General features: G+C 41.9%; 1 protein-coding gene across 3 annotated transcripts in view; it reads right to left on the bottom strand.

Annotated features, from left to right (window-relative positions):
• The window catches only part of LOC106607652 (ankyrin repeat and SOCS box protein 2), a 29,669-nt gene extending 8,652 nt beyond the window's left edge, over positions 1-21,017 (bottom strand). The window contains exons 1-7 of one of the 3 annotated variants that reach the window (XM_014204826.2): positions 20,878-21,017; positions 13,254-13,556; positions 8,162-8,296; positions 7,021-7,190; positions 6,490-6,645; positions 5,852-6,097; positions 5,517-5,688 (exon numbers count right to left, since the gene is read on the bottom strand). In XM_014204826.2, the coding sequence (XP_014060301.1) occupies positions 5,517-5,688; positions 5,852-6,097; positions 6,490-6,645; positions 7,021-7,190; positions 8,162-8,296; positions 13,254-13,549 (1,175 nt within the window). In that variant the 5' untranslated portion in view covers positions 13,550-13,556; positions 20,878-21,017. The remainder of the gene's footprint in view (positions 1-5,516; positions 5,689-5,851; positions 6,098-6,489; positions 6,646-7,020; positions 7,191-8,161; positions 8,297-13,253; positions 13,557-20,877) is intronic. The other 2 variants (XM_014204828.2, XM_014204827.2) reach the window with 2 other exon arrangements.
• Between the last annotated feature and the right edge of the window lie 175 nt (positions 21,018-21,192).

The raw sequence follows: 21,192 nt of genomic DNA, 5'->3' as shown, positions 1-21,192 counted from the left end.
AAGAGCAGGTGTTCCTAATGTTTTGTACACTCATTGCATATTGAAGAGTACAAAGTCAGTGCTTTGATTCCTCCTGAAAGTTGTCATATTCAAGTTCAATCCATACAATATTGAAGGTGGGAAAAAAAAGTGTACAATAGAGGTTGAACAATAATCCTATAAATCCACCTTAATTCTCACGAATCATGGAACTGTATGACAATGGTCCAGTTGCCGTGAACATGTCCCAAATTGTTGCACAACGTTAGCCTAATATGATCTACTAATACTAGCATCCCTCAGGGAGAATTTATAAGGACGTGACAGAGGAAGGAAGGTTAACGAAATGGAATAATGCTTAAATAAATGTATGTGAGTATTACTGATGGTGGCTAATATTTAACATTATACAAATTGTACAAACACGGCAGGTTCAGCCCTAAAGAAGCCTATAGCTTGGGTAGGGCTGTTGTGGTAACCATATTACCACCACACCGGCGGTCACGAGTCATGAAGGCAGTCAAATTCCATGTGAGCGTTTAGTCACAGTAATTAGGCTTCCCCAAGCTTGGATGCTGCTGATGGTCATTAGTAGCCTACCAAACTTGCTAACTGCTTGGTACTCAGCATGCTATTGTCCCTCAAATCACTGAAATCAAAAATCTAATCAAACACTTCATGAGAGCCCCATGAGCACCGTCTACCAGGTGAACCATCAGATCCTCGTCTCCATCCTATCTGCCATGAGAGGGTAGAGAGGAGGATCTGATGGCTCATGGTGTCAAAAGCAGCAGATAGATCTAGGATGATGATAACAGAGGAGAGGGATTCAGCTTTGGTATTGTGGAAAGCCTCTGGTGACAGAGAAGAGCAGTCTCGGTTGAGTGACCCGTCTTGAAGCCTGACTGGTTAGGGTCAAGAAGATTGTTCTGAGAGATAATGAGAAAGTTCAGAGACTGCATGCTCAAGTGTTTTGGAAAGAAAATAAAGAGGGGGATACAGGTCTATAGTTTGACGTCAGATGAGTCGAGTGTTGGTTTCCTTGAGGAGGGGAGTAACTCGGACCATTTTGAAGTTAGAGGGGACGCATCCAGTGTCAGGGATGAGTTGATGAGGGAAGTAAGGAATGGGAAAAGGTCTCCAGAGATGGTCTGGGAGGAAGGAGGAGGGAGAGGTGGAGGATTAAGGACAGAGGAAAAGAGTTTCCTAGGGTTAGAGGCAGAAGCTTGACATTTAGTGTTAGAAAGTGTCTTTAGCAGCAAATACAGAGAAAGAGAAGGTAGAAAGGAGGGAGGGAAAGGATTATAGGTCCTATTAAAGTGAAGTTTACCTCCATTTATGCTCAGCTGCCCGCAGCCCTGTTCTGTAAGCTCACAATGAATCACTCAACCACGGAGCAGGAAGGGAGGGCCGGACCGGCCGGGAGGAAAGGGGACTGCGAGTCATAGGATGCGGAAAAAGGAGAGAGAAGGGTCGAAGAGGCAGAATCAGGAGAGAGAAGGATTTAGCAGAAGGGAGAAATGATAGGATAGAAGAGGAGAGAGTAGTGGGAGAGACAGAGAAGATTGCGACAGCGCATGACCATCTGGGTAGTGGTTAGGAATGGAGGAAAGGGAGACAAAAGGAAACAAAGTATTGATCAGAGACCTGGAGGGGGGTTGCAGTGAGATTAGTAGGCAAGCAGCTTCTGGTAAAGATGAGGTGAAACGTATTGCCTGCCTTGTGAGTTGGAGGGGATTGGAAAAGGGTGAGGTCAAATGAGGCAAGGAGGGGTAAGAGAGAGTTGGAAACGATTGAACTGAAGGCAGACGTCAGGAGGTTGAAGTCACCAAGTACGCAGACCAGTGAGCCATCTAAAGGAAATTAGCTTATCAAGGCGTCAAGCTCATTGAGGAACTCTCCAAGGGCACCAGGTGGGCGAAAGATGACAATCTTAAGTTTGAGTGGACAAGAGACAGGGACAGCATGGAATTCAAATGAGGAGATGGACAGGTGAGAGAGGGAGAAAAGAAAATCTCCACTTAGGAGAAATGAGTAGACCTGTGCCACCACCATGACGACCAGATGCTCTCGGACTATGAGAGAAAACATAGATGAAGAAAGAGAAGCTGGAGTAGCAGTGTTCTCTGGGGTGATCCATGTCTCCATCAGCGTCAAAAGTCGAGGGACTGAAGGGCAGCATAGACTAAGATGAACTCGCCGTTCTTGATCGCAGAATGGCAGTTAGAAGGATTACTTAATCCTATCCCAGGTATTCCTTAAAGAGGTGGGGTTTCAGGTGTCCCCGGAAGGTGGTGATTGACTCCGCTGTCCTGGCGTCGTGAGGGAGCTTGTTCCACCATTGGGGTGCCAGAGCAGCGAACAGTTTTGACTGGGCTGAGCGGGAACTGTGCTTCCGCAGAGGTAGGGAGGCGAGCAGGCCAGAGGTGGATGAACGCAGTGCCCTTCTTTGGGTGTAGGGACTGATCAGAGCCTGAAGGTACGGAGGTGCCATTCCCCTCACAGCTCCGTAGGCAAGCACCATGGTCTTGTAGCAGATGCGAGCTTCAACTGGAAGCCAGTGGAGTGTGTGGAGGAGCGGGGTGACGTGAGAGAACTTGGGAAGGTTGAACACCAGACGGGCTGCGGCGTTCTGGATGAGTTGTAGGGGTTTAATGGCACAGGCAGGGAGCCCCGCCAACAGCGAGTTGCAGTAATCCAGACGGGAGATGACAAGTGCCTGGATTAGGACCTGCGCCGCTTCCTGTGTGAGGCAGGGTCGTACTCTGCGAATGTTGTAGAGAATGAACCTACAGGATTGGGTCACAGCCTTGATGTTAGCGGAGAACGAAAGGGTGTTGTCCAGGGTCACGCCAAGGCTCTTAGCACTCTGGGAGGAGTACACAATGGAGTTGTCAACCGTGATGGCGAGATCATGGAACGGGCAGTCCTTCCCCGGGAGGAAGAGCAGCTCCGTCTTGCCGAGGTTCAGCTTAGCTCCCAGCCACTTCAAATGTGAAGCTATTGAAAACTGACTTCCGCCTCCCAGATTGCAGTTCCTATGACTTCCAATAGATGTCAACAGTCTTTATCTTCTATGGGCGGGACACAGCCAGTGAAATATCAGGGCGGCAAATTCAAAAACAACAAAATGTCATAATTCAACTTTCTCAAACATACAACTATTTTACACCATTTTAAAAATACACTTCTCCTTGATGTAACCACATTGTCCGATTTCAAAAAGGCTTTACAGCGAAAGCAAAACATTAGATTATGTTAGGAGAGTACATAGACAAAAATAATCACACAGCCATTTTCCAAGCAAGGACATGTGTAAATAAAACCCAAAACACAGCTAAATGAAGCACTAACCTTTGACAATCTTCATCAGATGACACTCCTAGGACATTATGTTACACAATACATGTATGTTTTGTTCGATTAAGTTCGTATTTATATCCAAAAACAGCATTTTACATTGGCACGTGATGTTCAGAAAATGTATTCCCACCAAAACGTCCGGTGAATGTGCATATCAATTTACAAAAATACTCATAAACGTTGACAAAATATATAACAATTATTTAAAGAATTATAGATGGACTACTCCTGGATGCAACCGCTGTGTCAGATTTTAAAATAGCTTTAACGAGAAAGCACATTTTTCAATATTCTGAGTACATAGCTCAGCCATCACGGTGAGCTTTTCAGACACCCGCCAAGTTCGGCACAACCTAAACTCAGAATTATTATCAGAAATATTCTCTTACCTTTGCTGATCTTCATCAGAATGCACTCCCAGGACTGCTACTTCCACAAGAAATGCTGTTTTTGTTCCAAATAATCCATATTTATGTACAAATACCATCGTTTTGTTCGTGCGTACAGATCACTTATCCAAAAGCATAATGCGCGAGCGCGGAACGAGAGACGAAAAGTCAAAATGTTCCATTACCGTACTTAGAAGCATGTCTAACGCTGTTTAAAATCAATCTTTATGGTATTTTTAACGTAAAATTGCGATAATATTCCAACCGGACAATAGCATAATCATTCAAGAAGAAAAAGAAGGAACGCATGCTCGCATGACCGCGCATATCCAATCCCTTTGTTGCCAGGCAGACCACTCAGTAACTGAGCTCCTATACTCTGCCTAGTGACAGGAGAATGCTCAAACCACTTTCTGAAGGCTTTAGACAGCCAATGGAAGCCTTAGGAAGTGCAACTTCACCCCACAGACACTGTAGCTTCGATAGAGAATCAAAAGAAGAACTACAATTCTCAGACTTTCCACTTCCTGCTTGAATCTTTCTCGGGTTTTTGCCTGCCATATGAGTTCTGTTATACTCACAGACACCATTCAAACAGTTTTAGAAACTTCAGAGTGTTTTCTATCCAAATCTACTAATAATATGCATATTCTAGTTTCTGGGCCAGAGTAGCAACCTGTTTAAATTGGGTACATTTTTCATCCGGCCGTGAAAATACTACCCCCTAGCCTAGACAGGTTATACATGGTTTCAGGCTTGTTTTTTTTTTTAACAATGAGGAATAGTAGTTTATCCAAGGGGAGCACTAAGGCAAAAGTAGTCTCTTTGCGCGCGGGAACAAGGGCGCGCTCTTTGTTATTTTCTTTTCCTATTGAACATCTAGTCTCTGTATGAAATATTATCATTTATTTATATATTAGACTAACTGAGGATTAATTAGAAACATCGTTTGACTTGTTTGGACGAACTTTACCGGTAACTTTTGGGACTTCTTTGTCTGCATGTTGAACGGGTGGATTACTGAACTCAATGACGCCTACTAAACTGACTTTTTGGGATATAAAGAAGGAGTTTATCGAACAAAACGGCCATTCATTGTGTAGCTGGGACCTTTGGGATTGCAAGCAGAGGAAGATCTTCAAAGGTAAGTAATTTATTTTACCGCGATTTATGATTTTGTGACGCCTGTGCTGGTTTGAAAACATATGTTGTTTGGGGGCGCTGTCCTCAGATAATCGAATGCTATGCTTTCGCTGTAAAGCCTATTGTAAATTGGACAACGCGGTTCAATTACCAAGATTCTAAGCTAAACAATCATCATGTATGACACTTGTATTTTCATGAATATTTAATATTACGATTTTGTATTTTGAATTTGGCGTGCTCCGATTTCACCGGATGATGTCGAATTTGATCTCGCTAGCGGGATCCGTGCACTAAGAGATTTTAACACTCCTGGAGATATCAGGAGTCTTCTAACTATAGAATGAAACACACAGTTACTTAGGCATAATAAAACACTTAAGCTTTTTCTGATCATGAGTATCAGCTGTCAATTTACAGATGCGATTACAAATACAAGTATAGCCAGGTTGTCACACCTCCAATACTAATAACGACACAGTAGATGAATCTGATACGTAGGCTAAAGAGGATGACCAACAGTGCATTCTTTAGCGAGTATTTGAAGGTTAAGAATCCCAGTGGTTCTAGTGTTAAAGGTGCTGTGCAGGGATATTTGTAATCTCCCCATGTTTCAAGGCAATTTAAGCTAATTGCACCTACCCATCATTTCCTTGTTGGGCAGCGATATGTAGTGGCAGAAGTCCTTTCTTGCCCACTTTGTTGGCGTCAGCTTTCTGAGAAAGAAGAATCTCCACAATGTCCTCATGGCCATTCTTAGCCGCCTCATACAGAGCTGTGGACCCATCACTTGCCTCGCTATTGACATCAGCACCTAGAACATATTCAGAACAATGTACAGTTAGAAAAGTCAACAAAAAATCCATGGTTAGAGCTTCACAAAAGCTGTATGTGGTCTGGGGACAGTCTTAATTCGGTGTAAAGCCATCTGGCCTACAGAATTCATCCTCTTTTCCAGGGGAAAGTCATACCCATACCGTGTTTAATAAGAAATCGAAGTGTTTCCACATGTCCATTCTGGGCTGCAGTAGACAGGGGTGTGATACCGTACATGTTGGTTGGGCTGAGCTTAGCCCCGTTCCGGACTAACATCTCACAGATCTCAACGTTGTTGCGGCTCACAGCCTCTAGGAGAGCTGTCCAGCCCTGGATGGAGTATTTGTTCACCATAGCACTGTGATTCAGAAGCATGGCCACAATCTTGGCATTGTCCATTTCACAAGCTGCGGAATATGCAAAAACATTGACAGACAGTAGTTATATGGAAGAATTTCCTGGGGTTCTCAAGACAGCTTGAGAGGATACTGGGAGAGGCAATCTGTAATGGCAGATTTTGGGTGTAGCTGTATTTCTTATATCAAGCCATCCCTGTCTCCCAATAACCTCTCCTTTCTCCTGAAGTGTGCCCTTGTTCACTAGTGCTCCCCCCTTCATGTTGAATACATGAAGGGCAAGTTTTTCAGCTAAATTTTCTCACGGTGCTCTGATCTTGCTACTCAACAAGTTATTTTACTATCAGTAGCCTATGACTTACTACGCTTAAAGTAAAAGGATAATAACAAAGGGGTTGGCAGATACTGTAGGTCTTAGTAGGTCTTAAAGGCAAATGTTTTACCTTTGTAGAGGGGGCTCTCTCTCTCCTTGTTGGCAAGGTCTGGGTCAGCCCCCATCTCCAGAAGTGCCTCTACACAAGCCACCTTTTCCCTTTCCACCGCCAAGATGAGAGCGGTCCGGCCTTTCAGGTCGCACTTGTTAATCACACCAGGTTGAGCTTGAAAAGTGGAAAGAAGAACACTAGGATATACTTTATTTTACACTGTATTTTACAGTCTGCTATTTAGCTGGCATTTACTTGGTAAAATTGTAAAATACTTGGTAATTACTTAGTAAAATGGGTGTACCATTTGGTATGGACTGCTATTGTAATCAATTGTTAATTCTTTGACATGAGACTAGAACATGTCAATTGTTACCACTACACACTTTCCCAGTAAATACCAGCTTAAATGGGACTGTAAAATATAAAGATACCAGTCTTACAAAAAAGGACAACAACCAATGATCCAAAGAATGACTGTACTAAATGTACAAGGAATCACTCACTATACATGTACAGTACATCTATGGGGTTTTAAATTGCATTTACCCCCAAGAAGAACTCTGACACACTGGTCTTGGCCATGATATGCAGCCTCGTGCAGCGGGATCCATCCATACTTGTCAGGCCGCACTATGTTATTCCCGCTGTTTCTAGCCATAGCTCGAACCGTAGTCACATCACCATTCAAGATGGCTTTCACAATAGGGTCCTGTTCCCTAATAGGCAAACATACCCATCATCATCCACTTGCCTTTTTCCCTAGTCCACATAAACTATAGAAGAGCTAACATATGCTACTGTACTTGTAGACTTCCAGTCATTGCGCTAATGCTAGTTAGCAATGGCTCGCAAAACTACCTCTAGCATCCTTCATAATGCACATAGAGACATAAAAAGGTATCCACAAGTTCATCTGACTCTGGCTAAGTAGAGAAACGGCTTAATTGCCAGAATCTCGCAGTCCTTTAAAGGGACAATTCAGAACATTATCAAACTCAATTAGTGAATGTTTTATTGATTTGCTATCTTTGAGTTATGGAAAGTGGATTAAAATGAAATACACACATCCTTAGTTAGGGTTTATGGTGTTGGAAAGACATTGGTTACTTAAGTTGTGAATTTCACCACTTTTCAACCTCATTTATTATTTCCAACACCATACCATTGTCTACATATGTGAAAATGGCACTGTGATTAAAAATCTACGATAAAAAAAGTGCAATTTGATGATGTCATCCAAAACATTTTTAAATATAGTGATTTTCAAAGACTATGAGAATCGCGGTCACGTGGTGAGCAGGAAAATGTCCTCCCCAGGCTAGAAACGTTGCAGGTTTTGAAAACCGCTGTTGTGCATTGTTGTTCACTTTTAAAGTTAGCAAATTGCAATTTGTAGGATCTTTCTTCTTTTCTTTGTTCTGCAGTGTAAAAGATATGCATCGTTTTCACATACTGTATGTACACTTTGGTATGTTGCCGGAGATAATGCATATGAGGTTGAAAAGTGGTGGAAATCCCAGCAGGTATCCCAACAGGTTTGTATCCTTTAACATGGAAAAATGATGTACAAAGTACAACAAATGTCATCACATATTATAGAAACATTATTACATATCCTAAAGTGTTCATGTCTTGGTGTGAATGCAATATGTGTTGCTAAATACCCTCTGTGAAAGGACACACTTACTTTTCTGTGTCTGGCACGTACTGAATGGAGCCATCGCCTCTGTGATATGCCAGCATGCGCTTTCCATTGCCAGTTACAAAATGAGTCACCACAATGTCTCCGCATTTCCTTCTTTCTTCACATGTCCTTCTCCTGCTACAGGAACGGTGAGATATAATTAGTTGACAGTCACATTTTATGCAAATGTATACTGTAATTTCCGGACTATTAAGCGCACCTGAATATAAGCCGCACCCACTGAATTAAAAAATATATATATTTTGAACATAAATAAGCCGCACATGTCTATAAGCCGCAGGTGCCTACCGGTACATTGAAACAAATTAACTTTACACAGGCTTTAACGAAACACGGCTTGTAACAAAAATAAATAGGCTTTAACGAAACATGGCTTGTAACAAAAAATAACAAATTTGCAGTAAGCTTTAGTTGTCTTTTTGCACTCACGCTGCTGTTTCCAACGTCTTATCATCGACTCATTAAGACCAAGCTCCCGTGCAGCAGCTCTATTTCCTTTTCCAACAGCCAGATCAATCGCCTTCAACTTGAAAGCTGCATCATATGCATTTCTCCGTGTCTTTGCCATGATGAGGGTGACAAAATGACTACCGTAATCAGAATGGTGGGAAGTTTGAGAGTGCTCGATTTAATCTAAACAGTAAACAAAAAAGTTGTTTGACCTTAACCCGTTCAGCAATTTCATTGGTCTAATGAAAGCTTCATGCCGCCAAAAAACTGAGCACGTCACAGAATGTGTTTTTTTGGAAAAAAAAAAATTGAAAGCGGGAAAAATCCATATATTAGCCGCGTCATTGTTTAATCCGCGAGGTTAAAAGCCTGGGAAAAAAGTTGCGGCTTATAGTCCGGAATTTACGGTACATAAAATAAATGAAGCTAATATGGTGGGACCTTAATCTAATTCTATATTGTGTTTCTTCAAAGTGAAATATTTGAATCCTTAATCAACTTTCATTGCTAACATGCGTACTATGGAAAGCTCTGTATCAATGAATACAGTACAGCCATCTAAAGTAATTGTCCACTATCACAATCCACTGCTCAAGTGTTCCTCCAAAAGCATTTCTAAGTGGTAGTCTTAATGCATGTGCATAGTTGATATCCAACGTGCAAAGTTGCAGGGCACTAAAAAGGTATCTTTTTTTAAAACCCTGGCACCACCAAGTTTTTGTGAAAAACTATCGAGTCACTATTAGTCAAGTTAGCTACAGATGAAGGATCTTAATTTGACTGGTATTGTTGCAGCAAAATAATCCTGCAGCAAGAGGATTTCAATGTTTAATCCACAATGTTGTTGATTGTGGTTAGGCTATTAGCTGGCCAAAATTAGGTGACATGAAAAGTGCAGTATTGTTAATATAACTGTGTTAGTGTGGATTTTCAGTGAATTTATGTAAATCACAAAGCTCATTTGCATTTCCTTCAGCGCAGGAATTCTCACCAAAAAAGAGTGATCAAATTAAGATCATTAAGCAAACACTGCACAAGTCAAGTCATTTATTTGAGGAAACCGTCACTCATGCATACGTACAGTGGGGCAAAAAAGTATTTAGTCAGCCACCAATTGTGCAAGTTCTCCAACTTAAAAAGTTGAGAGAGGCCTGTAATTTTCATCATAGGTACACGTCAACTATGACAGACAAAATTAGAAAAAAAATCCAGAAAATCACATTGTAGGATTTTTAATGAATTTATTTGCAAATTATGGTGGAAAATAAGTATTTGGTCACCTACAAACAAGCAAGATTTCTGGCTCTCACAGACCTGTAACTTCTTCTTTAAGAGGCTCCTCTGTCCTCCACTCGTTACCTGTATTAATGGCACCTGTTTGAACTTGTTATCAGTATAAAAGACACCTGTCCACAACCTCAAACAGTCACACTCCAAACTCCACTATGGCCAAGACCAAAGAGCTGTCAAAGGACACCAGAAACAAAATTGTAGACCTGCACCAGGCTGGGAAGACTGAATCTGCAATAGGTAAGCAGCTTGGTTTGAAGAAATCAACTGTGGGAGCAATTATTAGGAAATGGAAGACATATAAGACCACGGTTAATCTCCCTCGATCTGGGGCTCCACGCAAGATCTCACCCCGTGGGGTCAAAATGATCACAAGAACGGTGAGCAAAACTCCCAGAACCACACGGGGGGACCTAGTGAATGACCTGCAGAGAGCTGGGACCAAAGTAACAAAGCCTACCATCAGTAACACACTACGCCGCCAGGGACTCAAATCCTGCAGTGCCAGACGTGTCCCCCTGCTTAAACCAGTATATGTCCAGGCCCGTCTGAAGTTTGCTAGAGAGCATTTGGATGATCCAAAAGAGGATTGGGAGAATGTCATATGGTCAGATGAAATCAAAATAGAACTTTTTGTTAAAAACTCAACTTGTCGTGTTTGGAGGACAAAGAATGCTGAGTTGCATCCAAAGAACACCATACCTACTGTGAAGCATGGGGGTGGAAACATCATGCTTTGGGGCTGTTTTTCTGCAAAGGGACCAGGACGACTGATCCGTGTAAAGGAAAGAATGAATGGGGCCATGTATCGTGAGATTTTGAGTGAAAACCTCCTTCCATCAGCAAGGGCATTGAAGATGAAACGTGGCTGGGTCTTTCAGCATGACAATGATCCCAAACACACCGCCCGGGCAACGAAGGAGTGGCTTCGTAAGAAGCATTTCAAGGTCCTGGAGTGGCCTAGCCAGTCTCCAGATCTCAACCCCATAGAAAATCTTTGGAGGGAGTTGAAAGTCCATGTTGCCCAGCGACAGCCCCTAAACATCACTGCTCTAGAGGAGATCTGCATGGAGGAATGGGCCAAAATACCAGCAACAGTGTGTGAAAACCTTGTGAAGACTTACAGAAAACGTTTGACCTGTGTCATTGCCAACAAAGGGTATATAACAAAGTATTGAGATAAACTTTTGTTATTGACCAAATACATATTTTCCACCATAATTTGCAAATAAATTCATTAAAAATCCTACAAAGTGATTTTCTGGATTTTTTTCTCATTTTGTCTGTCATAGTTGAAGTGTACCTATGATGAAAATTACAGGCTTCTCTCATCTTTTTAAGTGGGAGAACTTGCACAATTGGTGGCTGACTAAATACTTTTTTGCCCCACTGTATGAAGTCTGCAACCTACATATGAAATCAAATGGCCAAACCCCATCAAAGGTTGTATAACTCTGGAAACATATACTACATTTGCTTTGAAGGAGATGTCTGTGTAGTGATACATAAACACACATTACTGACGAGATCCATATAATAATCAGAGAAGCTTTTCTTTTCTACACTGTAACTACAGATAAGGTACGTAATAAGGACAGTTATAGTGCTACGGGGCATCAGGTAGCTTAGTGGTCAGAGCATTGGGCCAGTAACCAAAAGGTTGCTGGATCGAATCCCTGAGCTGACAAGGTAGAAATCTGTCATTCTGCCCCTCAACAAGGCAGTTAACCCACTGTTCCCCGGTAGGCCGTCATTGTAAATAAGAATGTGATAAAATAAAGGTTAAGGGCTAGGGGGCAGTATTTTCACGGCCGGATGAAAAACGTACTAATTTAAACAGGTTACTACTCTGTCCCAGAAACTAGAATATGCATATTATTAGTCGATCTGGATAGAAAACACTCTGAAGTTTCTAAAACTGTTTGAATGGTGTCTGTGAGTATAACAGAACTCATATGGCAGGCAAAAACCTGAGAAAAAGTCAAGCAGGAAGTGGGAAGTCTGGTGCTTGTAGTCCTTTTAAGTGATTGCCTTGACTGTATACAGTGACTTAGGGTTCATTTTGCACTTCCTAAAGCTTCCACTAGATGTCAGCAGTCTTTAGAACGGTGTTTGAAGATTCTATGGTGAATTTGAAGGGAATACCAGCTGTGGTAAACTGGTGTCCCATTATAAGGCCTGGGCTCAAGTCACGCGCAATGACTTGGGTTCATATTCACTCCTAAAGAGAACGGATAGGTCCGGTTGGAATTTTATTCAAGGTATATGATAAAAACAACCTAAAGATTGATTCTATACATCGTTTGACATGTTTCTACAAACTGTAGTATAACTTTTTTGACTTTTCGTCTGGACTAAGTCAGCACACGCGTAGTGGATTTGGATAGTGAACCTAACGCGCGAACAAAATTGATTATTTGGAAATAAATATGAACTTTATCGAACATTTATTGTGGAGCTGGGAATTCCTGGGAGTGCCTTCTGATGAAGATAATCAAAGGTAAGTGAATATTTATAATGTAATTTCTTAGTTATATTGACTCGGGTTTCTGTTTGCTAGTTGTTAGTGTCATCTGGGCTGTACTCAAATTATTGCAAATTGTGCTTTCGCCGTGAACCTTTTTTGAAATCTGACAAAGCGATTACATTTAGGAGAAGTGTATCTATAATTCTGTGCATAACACTTCTATATTGATCAATGTTTACGATGAGAATTTACGTACTGTGTGTGCTCATTGTGCTGATTCACTGGAAGGTTTGGAGGGAAAACATTTCTCAACATTACGCGCCAATGTAAAATGCTGTTTTTGGATATAAATACGAGCTTTATCGAGCAAAACATACATGTATTGTGTAACATAATGTCCTAGGAGTGTCATCTGATGAAGGTTAGTGCTTCATTTCGCTGTGTTTTGGCTTTTTGTGATGCATCTAGTTGCTTGGAAAATGGCTGTGTGGTGTTTCTTGAGAAGTTTATGTCCTAACATAATCTAATTTTATGCTTTCGCCGTAAAGCCTTTTTGAAATCAGACAATGTCGTTAGATTAACGAGAAGTGTATCTTTAAAATGGTGTAAAATAGTTGATTGTTTGAGAAAATGGAATTATGAGATTTTAGCTGTTTTAAATTTGGCGCTCTGATTTTCCACTGGCTGTTGTCAAAATCAATCCCGTTAACGGGATGAGAACAGGAAGGGGTCACCAACAGGTTAAAAATAAATACACATATTATGCCAATACATTTGAATTACATGTAACTATCTGTAGCCTACAACTTCATATAACCCAAAGTGGATCATGAAAAACAATGAAGGGTCTTTTCAGCTGGCACATACGCGTCAGGTGGGTTGGCAGTAGGCGGCCTATGGCTTGGGTCCTCCCTAGGTGGATTTGATGGGTTCGGTGTAGTTGTGGGTGGATTTGCCCTGAACTGGACTGTTCTTCTGCCTAGAGCTGTGGAGGTCTTGCTGGCTTCACCCAGTGAAGTGGCATTGTGGGGATCACTAAGGCTGCGTTCGATAGCCAGCTGCATCAGCTCGTCATCTGACAGGTTGCTGTAGAGAGAGTAGTCATCAAACCCCAGAGTGGGGCCGATAGTGGAGCCAGGCATGGACTTGCTTTCAACTGCCATGTTGGATCTGGAAAGAAAACAGAGCATACAATATAACAGTTACATATGATGTTTTATGCATTATGTCCACCATGTTGGATCTTGAGACCCATTCCTTGGCACCTACACCAGGGGTGGCCAAGACTGGTCCTAGCGGGTGCCACAATATCGTCCATCTAGAGACCATGATTAAAGGAATAGTTAACCCAAATAACAAAAATACATATTGGTTCTGATTGTGTAGATGATTTGGACATGACGTGCAAAAATGGGATTATCAGGGATATTGACTTGCATTGGTTACATGCCACAAATGCAAAAAACTGAGCATTTGTAGACACTGGCCAGATAATCAAAAACAAAGGTTTTCTGGGGAAGAATACCAAAACATTTCTGTCAGCCTTGAATGTCCCCAAGAACACAGTGGTCTCTAACATTCTTAAATGGAAGAAGTTTGGAACCACCAAGGCTCTTCCTAGAGCTGGCCGCCCGGCCAAACTGAGCAATCGGGGGAGAAGGGCCTTGGTCAGGGAGGTGACCAAGAACCCCATGGCCACTCTGACAGAGCTCTAGAGTTCCTCTGTGGAGATAGGAGAACCTTCCAGAAGGACAACCATCTCTACAGCACTCCACCAATCAAGCCTTAATGGTAGAGTGGCCAGACGGAAGCCACTCCGGAATAAAAGGCACATGACAGCGAGTTTGAGTTTGGCTAAAGGCACCTAAAGACTCTCAGACCATGAGAACAAGATTCTCTGGTCTGATTAAACCAAGATTCAACATTTTGGCCTGAATGCCAAGCGTCACGTCTGGAGGAAACCTGGCATCATCCCTACCGTGAAGCATGGTGGTGGCAGCATCATGTTGTGGGGATGTTTTTCAGTGGCAGGGACTGGGAGACTAGTCAAGATTGAGGCAAAGGTGATCGGAGCAAAATACAGAGAAGTGCTTAATAAAAACCTGCTCCAGAGCGCTCAGGACTTCAAATCAAATCAAAGTTTATTTGTCACGTGCGCCGAATACAACAGGTGTAGACCTTACTGTGAAATGTATGACTAGTACGAAGTTTCACCTTCCAACAGGACAATGACCCTAAGAACACAGCCAAGACAATGCAGGAGTGGCTTCGGGACAAGTCTCTGAATGTCCTTGAGTGGCCCAGCCAGAGCCCGGATTTGAACCCGATTTAACTTCTCTGGAGAGACCTGAAAATAACTGTGCAGCAATGCTCCCCATCCAACCTGACAGAGCTTGAGAGGATATGCAGAGAAGAATGGGAGAAACTCCGCAAATACAGATGTGCTAAGCTTGTTGCATCATTCCAAGAAGAGTTGAGGCTGTAATCGCTGCTAATGTTGCTTCAACAACGTGCTGAGTAAAGGGTCTGAATGTATTATTTCTGTTTTTTATTTTAATAAAATTAACAAAAAAAATCTAAAAACCTGTTTTTTCTTTGGCATTATGGGGTATTGTGTGTAGATTGATGAGGAAACAATTTAATCAATTTTAGAATAACTTTGTAACATAACAAAATGTGGAAAAAGTCAAGTGGTCTGAATACTTTCCGTTGAAACTGTAATTATGTTTTAATCTTCAACATAGAAATGCTACCAACATTTTACAGAAACAAGTTACAAATGGAGTCATCCATGACTCACCAAATTATATTTTGAAAGAGAAAGGCAAAGTACTTCAATTATATGTTTTCATCTCAGTCTCCTCCATCTCCACTAACTGAAGTTAATTCTAAGGATTTTTTCTGTTAATAGCGTATAATTAACAGGTATACAGAAATACTCATGTGAAGGCCTAATACAGAGGAGAAACTTCTAGATGCAAGTAAAGCCTTCATATCCGGGAAAACTCCAGAGCTGGTATATCAAAGGTATATCAAATATTTTTCAATGTACTCAAAGGTCTGTTATTAACATGCTTTAACCACTCCTATAAAAATCTTAAATACTCAGCAAGAAGGTCTGATTTAATGATTACTGAAACAGGACCCAAGAGGTAAATATAAAGATCAAGTCCGACCTAAAAAACTGGAGACCCCTTACACTTTGGTATTGTGATGCCAAAATTCTGTATATTTGTGGAAAAATCTGGTTGCAATTTCAGTTTAATCCACCAGAAAAGACACAACAAATATTACAACAAATATAATGGTTAAATTCAAATATACTAATTGATGAAAAAAAACATTATAAAAAAATAAAATAACACGGTATCATCATTGTAAATTATATCATAAATAGGACTGGTGGAGTTATGTAACACATGCAGTTAACAAAAATATATGGAAATGTCTGATTGCAGCATTACCGCAAAAATAGAGGAGGCATGTGGAAAGGAGAGAGGGTAAGGAACTTGTCTGTTGGCCCTGCATTAAACACCAAAATTGGCTAAAGAATTGTGATCAATAAAAAAAGAATACAAGTTTTATTTAAGGACTAAAAAATGGACAGCTTCGCCATACAGGTTGCAAAATAGCTGGTAGGAGAATGATGATGTACCGATTCCATGGCACATGGTTTATGAACTGATACACAAAATGTAACCAGATTTAAAACTTTGAGTTTTTAAATATAGTTGACTATACAACATGCTTGCAATCAATAGATATATATGGGGGATACAACCATCCCGAGCCGCAAGCTCGTCCTTAACCACCTCCGAGACGCCGTGCAGGAACATGTTGAACAGTGCTTCTGGTTCCACGCACTCTCCGCTGCCAACGTACGGAAATCCACCGCATAGTCGGCCACAGTGCGGGTGTCCTGCCGGAGCTGGATTAGCTTCCAGGCAGCTTCTCTCCCGGAGAACAGGGCATCAAAGACCTTCCTCACCTTTCCCACGAACCCCTCCAGGCTCGCGCACATGGCCCGTTCTGCTGCTGTTCCCATACGGCGGTAGCCCAGGTGAGAGCACATCAGCGTGATGAGGTAGGCTATTTTGAAGCGATCCGAGGGGAAGGAGGAGGGATGAAGCCCGATAGGTGCTCGGCTCTCCATTAAAACGTTCCGGAGGAGGTAACCGGGGCTCCTGGGAAGGTGGTGGGGTGGCGCTGCTAACTGCCGAGTTGTTGAGGGGTGGTGCCGTTACCACCGTGGCTGGCCCAGATGACACGCAGAATTGCTCTATCAGCATGTCCCGGTAATGGCGCTCAGCCAACGTTTGGACCCCCTCCATCAGCCCACGAAGCAATTGCTCGTGCCTACCTATGGAGGCTCCTTGGGAGGAGATGGTGTTGTGCACCTGGTCCAGGTCTGCTGGGTCAGTCATGGCCAGTTCGTACTATCAGGTATGAAGGTAAGACCCAGATTCAGACCACGTCGAATTAAAAATAGTTTAATATTCCAAAAGGGGCAGGCAATAGACAGGTCTAGGCAGGCAGGAGTCAGTAAACCAGAGGTGGGGCAACAGTGCCAGGCGGCAGGCAGGCTCAGGGGCAGGCAGAGTGGTCAGGCAGCCGGGCTCGGAGTCAGGACAGGCAAGGGTCAAAACCAGGAGAGCGAGTAAAGAGAGACTGGAAAAAGCAGGAGCTGAGACAAAAAAACGCTGGTTGACTTGAACAAACAATACAAACTGGCAACACACAAACAGAGAACACAGGTATAAATACACAGGGGATGAAGGGGAAGATGGGTGACACCTGGAGGGGGGTGGAGACAATCACAAAGACAGGTGAAAGAGATCAGGGTGTGACATTAAGTGTATTCAATTTAGTCAAAAGATTAGCATTTGGTCCTATATTCCTAGCACGCAATGATTACATCAAGCTTTTGACTCACTCATAATTATTCACAATTTATTACTGATTATCCGTAGTCATGGTAGGATCCACATTAATGTAGAAGTGTTCTGAAATATATTATATTCTTATTTACAATAAAAGTGACTCAATACATTATTTACCATTCCTTTCTATAGGGCACAACATAATCCAAACACAACCAAACAAACTGCAAATGCATCCACAAGTTTGATGCAGTCTTTGTGTCATGTGGTATAATGATAGGAGACAAGCCAGTAATACGTAATAGGGTTTTTTATTTTCTCCACCCAAACAAAGAGTGAGGTGTAAACTTCTAAATAATACTTGGGACGAGAACCGTAAAACAAGTGCACAACAACACGTAGCATGGAAGCCGATACAACAGCACAGGTGCTCACAATACCAACGGACATGGTATCAATAACCAACAAGGACAATGGGGAACAGAGGGTACATACAGTTGAAGTCAGAAGTTTATATACACTTAGGTTGGAGTCATTAAAACTCTTTTTCCAACCACTCCACAAATTTCTATGTTAACAAACTATAGTTTTGGCAAGTCGGTTAGGACATCTACTTCATGCATGACACAAGTAATTTTTCCAACAATTGTTTACAGACAGATTATTTCACTTATAATTCATTGTATCACAATTCCAGTGGGTCAGAAGTTTACATACACTAAGTTGACTGTGCCTTTCAACAGCTTGGAAAATTCCAGAAAATGATGTCATGGCTTTAGAAGCTTCTGATAGACTAATTGACATCATTTGAGTCAATTGGAGGTGTACCTGTGGATGTATTTCAAGGTCTACCTTCAAACTCAGTGCCTCTTTGCTTGACATCATGGGAAAATCAAATGAAATCAGCCAAGACCTCAGATAAAAATGTGTAGACCTCCACAAGTCTGGTTCATTCTTGGGAGCAATTTTCAAATGCCTGAAGGTACCATGTTCATCTGTACAAACAATAGTCCGCAAGTATAAACACCGTGGGACCACGCAGCCGTCATACCGCTCAGGAATCAGACGCGTTCTGTCTCCTTGGGATGAACGTACTTTGGTGCGAAAAGTGCAAATCAATCCCAAAACAACAGCAAAGGACCTTGTGAAGATGCTGGAGGAAACAGGTAAAAAATAATCTATATCCACAGTAAAACGAGTCCTATATATCAACATAACCTGAAAGGCCGCTCAGCAAGGAAGAAGCCATGGCTCCAAAACCGCCATAAAAAAGCCAGACTATGGTGTGCAACTGCACATGGGGACAAAGATCGTACTTTTTGGAGAAATGTCCTCTGGACTGATGAAACAAAAATGGAACTGTTTGGTCATAATGACCATCATTATGTTTGGTGGAAAAAGGGGAGGTTTGCAAGCCGAAGATCACCATCCCAACCGTGAAACACGGGGGTGGCAACATCATGTTGTGGGGGTGCTTTGCTGCAGGAGGGACTGGTGCACTTCACAAAATATATGGCATCATGAGGGAGGAAAATGATGTGGATATATTGATAAAACATCTCAAGACATCAGTTAGGGAGTTAAAGCTTGGTCGCAAATGGGACTTCCAAATGGACAATGACCCCAAGCATACTTCCAAAGTTGTGGCAAAATGGCTTAAGGACAACAAAGTCAAGGTATTGGATTGGCCATCACAAAGCCCTGACCTCAATCCCATAGAAAATTTGTGGGCAGAACTGAAAAAGCGTGTGGAGCAAGGAGGGATACAAACCTGACTCAGTTACACCAGCTCTGTTCACCCAACTTATTGTGGGAAGCTTGTGGAAGGCTACCCGAAACTTTTGACCCAAGTTAAACAATTTAAAGGCAATGCTACCAAATACTAATTGAGTGTATGTAAACTTCTGACCCACTGGGATGTGATGAAATAAATAAAAGCTGAGATAAATCACTCTCTACTATTATTCTGACATTCTTAAATTAAAGTGGTGATCCTAACTGACCGAAAACAGGGAATTTTTACTGGGATTAAATGTCAGGAATTGTGAAAAACTGAGTTTAAATGCATTTGGCTAAGGTGTATGTAAATGTATGACTTCAACTGTATATACACATACTAATCAAGAGAAATGGGAACCAGGTGTGCGTAATAAGACAAGACAGTCCGGGGTTGGTGGTAATGTATCCAGTTCAGTGACGCCTAGACGTAGACCTCTGGAGCTGGTGAATGGAATGAGCAGCAGTAGCAGCGTATCCGTGACACTTTGCATGCTAGGAATATGGGACCAATTACTACACTTTTGACTAATTTTAATTTACAATAAGTGAATTTGTCCAAATACTTATGACACTTTCAAATGGGGGTGCTTTAATTTCTAAATGGTAAAAAAGATAGTGTTTTAAAATCCCCTCAAATAAAATGTTTAATTCCCTACTGTCGCAACATTTGAACATTTTTATCTCAAATCCAAAATGCTGGAGTATAGAGCCAAGTTTAACGTTTTATCTTCACTGTCTAAATAAATACGTAGGTGAATATAACTGCAAGACCAAAGTACGTGCAAGTGGCTTGTCAATTAATAAGGCAAACTCCCTTTGTACACAATAATTGGGGATGGGCTGAGTAGTCAGATATGGGCATTTTCTGGGAATGATTATGATCAAGTATTTTTTGTAATTATCCATTATAGAAAAAAAAGGTGGGTGCACGTCTTTATAATGTCAGTCAGTCACGTGCGAGGTTCTATGTGGTCTAAATAACTCAACTGGCTGTTTGTAAAGAGAAGGGCAGGCTGTACGTTAATTCTGCTGCGTTGATTGGATAGATTTAAACTGTATTTCTCCTGTCCACTCGCTTCATAATTTCACTTGATCAGTTTTCCTCGCATGTTTTCAGGTCTGATCATTTAGATTGCTACTATGATAAATCACATGTCGAGGACTATTGCTGTCAAGCTATCAATGTGCATACTATCTAGCAAGCACGGAAAGGTTAGGGAAAAAATATTAAACGCTGATGTGTATTCTGACTGAGTAACAGCAAACTTGTCTGCCTGCTGCAAGTTGAGGACACACACAGGCACACACACACACACACACACACACCCCACTACGTGCTGCTCCTAATCTGCAGCTTTTTTGCAGTGAAAATGTGCAGGGAGTTATTTTCCCAACATCTACTTAGTCATGAAAAAAACGCTCACAAATATTTTCCGCTCACGAGTATGAACTGTCAATTTATGAATATTGCCATGTCGGCACACCCCTAACAAGAATGTCATGCAAATTCTTATTTACAATGACGGCCTACACCGGCCAAACCCAGACGACGCTGTGTGCCGACCTATGGGACTCCTAATCACGGTCAGTTGTGATACCGCCTGAATTCGAACCAGGGTGTTTGTAGAGACACCTCAAGCACTGAGATGGAATGCCTTAGACCACTGCACCACTCAGGAGCCTTTACAGGTTGCAGGTTCCTTCTCGTCAATGCAATAAGTAATAATAAAAAATAAGAATATGAAAATAAAGTAAACGGCTCAGTAGAATATATATTTTTTTAGCATAAGTATAATACAGGGAAGAACAACATAGTCCAATATTTGTCTTACCTTACACCCAAGCTCTTACCGTTCTCCAAAGGCAAAAACAGTTTTAAAAGTGTTTTTCTTCTCTGGTTAGTCTCACTTTCCCCCACTAAGACGTCTCCGCTCCTCTGACAGTGGAGGGCTTTGAGCCTGGGCTTCTGCTCCAGCCGTCTAGGATATTTCTGGAGGCTTCACGTGATATCCACAGTGTGGTGGGCCAACTTTTCCTCTCCCACTTCATAGCTCAGATTGCTCCTGAGCGGGAGCTGGCCTAGTTTTTTGATGAGGGACAGATATCGCTGAACAACAAAACAAATAGCTGGAACTCTTGGGAGTAAT

Source organism: Salmo salar, chromosome ssa06 (genome assembly GCF_905237065.1).
Source record: "Salmo salar chromosome ssa06, Ssal_v3.1, whole genome shotgun sequence".
Classification (NCBI taxonomy): Eukaryota; Metazoa; Chordata; class Actinopteri; order Salmoniformes; family Salmonidae; genus Salmo; species Salmo salar.
This window is presented reverse-complemented; position numbering and strand designations above follow the sequence as displayed.